General features: G+C 37.2%; 1 protein-coding gene across 12 annotated transcripts in view; it reads left to right on the forward strand.

Annotated features, from left to right (window-relative positions):
* LOC107728401 (discs large homolog 1-like protein) overlaps window positions 1-4,443 on the forward strand; it is a 126,480-nt gene that overhangs the window by 93,650 nt on the left and 28,387 nt on the right. For all 12 annotated transcript variants that reach the window (XR_001638469.1, XM_016538543.1, XM_016538545.1 and 9 more), the window contains 2 exons: window positions 1,290-1,340; window positions 2,456-2,580. Coding sequence is in view for 11 of the 12 variants with exons in the window: in XM_016538543.1 (XP_016394029.1) it covers window positions 1,290-1,340; window positions 2,456-2,580 (176 nt within the window). In the remaining variant the exon portion in view is untranslated. The remainder of the gene's footprint in view (window positions 1-1,289; window positions 1,341-2,455; window positions 2,581-4,443) is intronic.

Here is a 4,443-nt window from a genome sequence, read left to right on the forward strand (position 1 = left end):
GGAAAATGCCAGCGAAGGAACGCATACAAACAAGAGTAGTCGCAGCAGTGAAGGTAGGAGAATACTGGACTTTCGGCATCAACTTTCGGTTTGCCCCGCCACACACTTGAAGAAGTTCAGGCTAGAGCCCTGCACGGGCCTCAAATATATGACGTTTCAGGCCCTAGCCCGACAGCTTATCAGAATTACCGGCCCGAGCCCATCTTTTTTCGTAGCGGCCAGCGGCAGACAGTGAGCTGATCATAGCTCAGTTTAGCCTTCTCAAATCATCATGACTTGCCTAAAATAAAATCTATAGATATAAAACAGTTCAAGTATATAACAATGTTTTAATGTTAAACCTAGATAAATGTGCGCTATATCCAACAGTTTGTGTGGAGAGTGGAAGCTAAAGCGCGCTTTGCAGGACATGGAGGCGCCAGCGCGATCACTTGCATTTTTTCTTAATAAAAGTGAAAACAACTTAAAATACGCCGTCATTTTTGCTCATAAAGATAACGTTGTGCTTTTATAAAATAAAGAAAACAAACATGATGCGCTTTCTGACGTCTCGTCTTGAACAGGAGCGCTTACAAAAATGAACTGAAACTCAGCGAATACATGCCTCACAGACATGATAAATATATCTATAGAAAGCTTTAAATTACTACTTAACAAAATAAAACAAAAACAAAAGCTATTTCATTATAATCATAATCTGTAAAAATTCACCTCTCTCTAAATAACTAATAACAATATAAAATGTGCAAAGGTGTGATGAGCTGCTAGGTTAAGGAATATCAAATCACTTTGTCTGTTCACTCAAACTGATTTGCGGAAATCAAAACATGGCAATAATAGGTGGGTGCTAGCCAATGAGATTGCTACTTGCTCATTATTCCTGCCCACTATCGAAGGAACCGACAGTGGTTTGTGCTTGTTCTTAAAGGCTGAATAATTGCAAATGATCTCAGTCATTTTGACAGGAATAAGAACAACAAAGAATGCTTTACGTGTGTTGTTTTTTGTGGTAAGTGACGATGAGTCGGCTACCTACACACTAGAGATTATGGCGCTTCAGAATACACTGCACATCCATTTATATCAATTGGAATAGTGCGCTAACTGTGCTTTTACAGGTGTAGTTGGTCTGTTTGCATTTAAGTTTTACCTGAATGGACACTGTATCTCATTGCTTTTTGTATACCCAAAATGCAAATGTCTACTACACTAATTCATTCTTCTGTAAAAGATAATAAATTGAGTATTGAAATATGTTAATAGTCTCTGACATGTTGTTTTGTTCACAGGTTAACGGTACTGAGGCTGACTTTGAGTATGAGGAGATTACACTGGAAAGGGTGAGTAGAATGACTAGTGCTGCTGTTCTATCTGAATCTTTTTAGTATTTTGTCACAGATCTCTGTTATTTCCCCTCTGAACAGCTTGTGTATAACACTGACCCATTGCTAAAATGCAAGCAGCTACACAGCCAAATCTTTAAATGCTCCTATGCAGTGACTCCATTTACCAGCTCAAAGCTGTCAATTAAAATGCTACACATCAGAGCCGTCAGCGCTTGAGAAAGCATGAGAAACACTCTTCCGATTAACCAACTCACTCTATCTTTAGAGACTTACCAGGGAGGAGAAAAAGAGCACCATCTTGCCTTCCACAGTCAAGTCTTAATCCCTGACTCTGCTTAAGGCCCCCACCCCCTTCTCGTCAGTTTTTTTATGACCTAATTCAGCACTGCTCTGTAGTGCACATTTATTAACTCCTGCATAAATAAACAATGCTCCTCCACAAGCTGTTGTCAGCCCAACTTAAAGCCTGCTTCTTATTTGCAGTAACATAATAACTCGTTGCAATCCACAACTGAAGACTGAAGTTGTTTTATAGTCTGTATGTTGTTACAGACATGCATGTTGGCTTATAGTAATTAGTATGTGCTGCCTGAAAATCCACTTTATTAGAGTATTCATCTAAACATGTTTTTATATATAATAAAATAATTAGTTGTATTAGTACTATAACAAATGCTGCTCAGTGCATTGTTAATGACTTTGAGTTGACTTTAACTGTGGTAAGAGCTATTTCTCTGACTAGGGCTGCAACAACTAATCCAATAAAACCAATGCAAATCGACATGAAGCTAGCTGACAGAGCAGAACAAGCTGTAGCATTTATTTTAAACCTACTAACAGTTATATTGATTATTTCTTAGATTTAATAATAATTGCCTTAATAAATGATGTATGACACATTTTGCAATGCATTGTAATTATATGTTTGCGTTTTCATTTTGGAATTGTGAATTCAAATACAGAAAGGGCACTGCCATTTTGCATATCACATTTCCAGTTGAATTTAACCAGCTTTATGCTCCCATAGTCATTGACTAGAGCATAGAGTTGTGTTTTAATTAATGTTCTTAATGACTGTAACCTCAGCTTTTCTTTCACTTGCTGTGTAGGGGAATTCAGGCCTGGGCTTCAGTATCGCCGGTGGCACAGATAACCCTCACATTGGTGAAGACCCCAGCATTTTCATCACTAAAGTCATTCCAGGGGGTGCCGCCGCTCAGGACGGGAGATTGCGGTAATGCTCCAGTTCTCATCTGTTTCCTGCTCTCTTCCTGTTGCTGTTCATACTCTAAATAGTTAAACAAAATGTAACTTTTTAAAACCCCACGTGGTCAGTGATATATAGAGCAGTTTTTGATTTGATTTAATGTTATCTAATGCCACTTGATTTAATGTTATGTTATCTAATGCAATGACATCCAGAAAACAGAGAGAGAGAGAGTATAAAGAGCCCTATCATCGGCTGCTTGCATTATTTGTAAATTGAAATGTTTGTGAAAGAGTTAATGAATGTATATCATAAAGGCTTTGAGACACTTACAGACCATGTGATGTATAATTGTATGACTTTAGTTTGTTTCAATAGACTTGATGACTTTTATAGTTTTTTAATTTTTCGTGCCCAGTAAGAGCTGTCACTGAGAAATTAATTGTAGCCTAGGTCAGTATTGTATTCTCGTGTGAAGGTGCTAAGATGCTGTGTTGAAGCCAATGTTGCTGTGGCTAGTCTGGATGCTCAAACCGAGCAATGTTTTGATAGCGTCACAGGCCACAATGAATGTGATTACATGCACATTTTTAAACCAATTATGCCAAATAAGCCGACAGCGTGCTGGTCATGTAACAGATTTCCTTTATCGGCAAAAGGTCATAAACAGCTTAAAGGGTTAAGTAAATTAAAGATGAATATGTAATATAGTGAATATATTTAGCATAATGCTTTTGTCTGGAGTTTTTTTTCTGTCTGAATGGCTTTTCTGAGGTAAATGAAATGCTACATGACTGTAAGGGAAACTAAGTCAATTTAGCTCAAAGGGAATTTATCTGTGAATTTTGACAGAATCACTGGTTTACGGCTGATCAACTTGAATCAGCCAGCGATTGAATGGCCGTAACGGCAGTTCTGCAACTGATATTAATATCAAAGTATAGTGAAAAACACAATTTATTAGCACGGTAACAAGATAGGCAGTTCAAGATATTATTGTAAGCACAAAACACAAGATACTTCTCTTTTCAATACGAACAAAACTTTATTCGACAAATCTAAGACATATAAAATAATCTAACACAAACACTAGGGGTGTAACAGTTCAGATTGCTCACGGTTCGGTTCAGTTCACAGTTTTAGGGTCACGGTTCGGTACGGTTTGGTTCAGTATGTGCTATGTTCAGGGAAAAAAGGACTATGGTCAAATAAAAATAAAGAAAATAATACCAAAAATTAAAACTAAATACAACAGCACAAATAAATACAATAGAGCAAATATACAAATAAAATAAACAGTGTTTTTTCAGGTGTTTTTCAGACACAGACATTTAAAAGTAAACAAATGTAAAATAACAGCGCATATTTCACTGTATAAATTAAAGATCAATCCTTGTTGAAGTTACAAAAGCTATTCAGTCAAGAGAAGTGAGTGATTTCCTTGTCTTTTGTTGTTTAACATTACAAACACAGACAGCAGGAATAGACTGCTGATCCTGTACACTGATACTGGAGGGCGGGGGTGGACTGCGGTACGTACCAAGAATACCCCGATATGTATCGTGGGTGGTGTATCATGTTTTTCCGGTTCAGTTTGAATATCGTTACAACCAGGGATTGAAATTAACTTTTTCACTCACCAGCCAATTTGGCTACTACATTTTGAAGTTACCGGCCATTCATAACTTCTACTAGCCAAAAAAAAAAACAGCTTGAGGCTGTCTACACTGGGCGTGACAAAGCGACCGTTGCAAATCATTTTGTCAGTACTAGGGGTGTGCGATATTGACAAAAATAATATCTCAATATTTTCTGGGATTTTATCGATAAAGATAATTAGACAATATTTTGCTGAGTGTGTTATTGTGCTGATATCTTAAAGGGGTCATA

The sequence above is a fragment of the Sinocyclocheilus rhinocerous genome, unplaced genomic scaffold (genome assembly GCF_001515625.1).
Source record: "Sinocyclocheilus rhinocerous isolate Xijiao unplaced genomic scaffold, SAMN03320098_v1.1 scaffold2382, whole genome shotgun sequence".
NCBI classification, from domain to species: Eukaryota; Metazoa; Chordata; class Actinopteri; order Cypriniformes; family Cyprinidae; genus Sinocyclocheilus; species Sinocyclocheilus rhinocerous.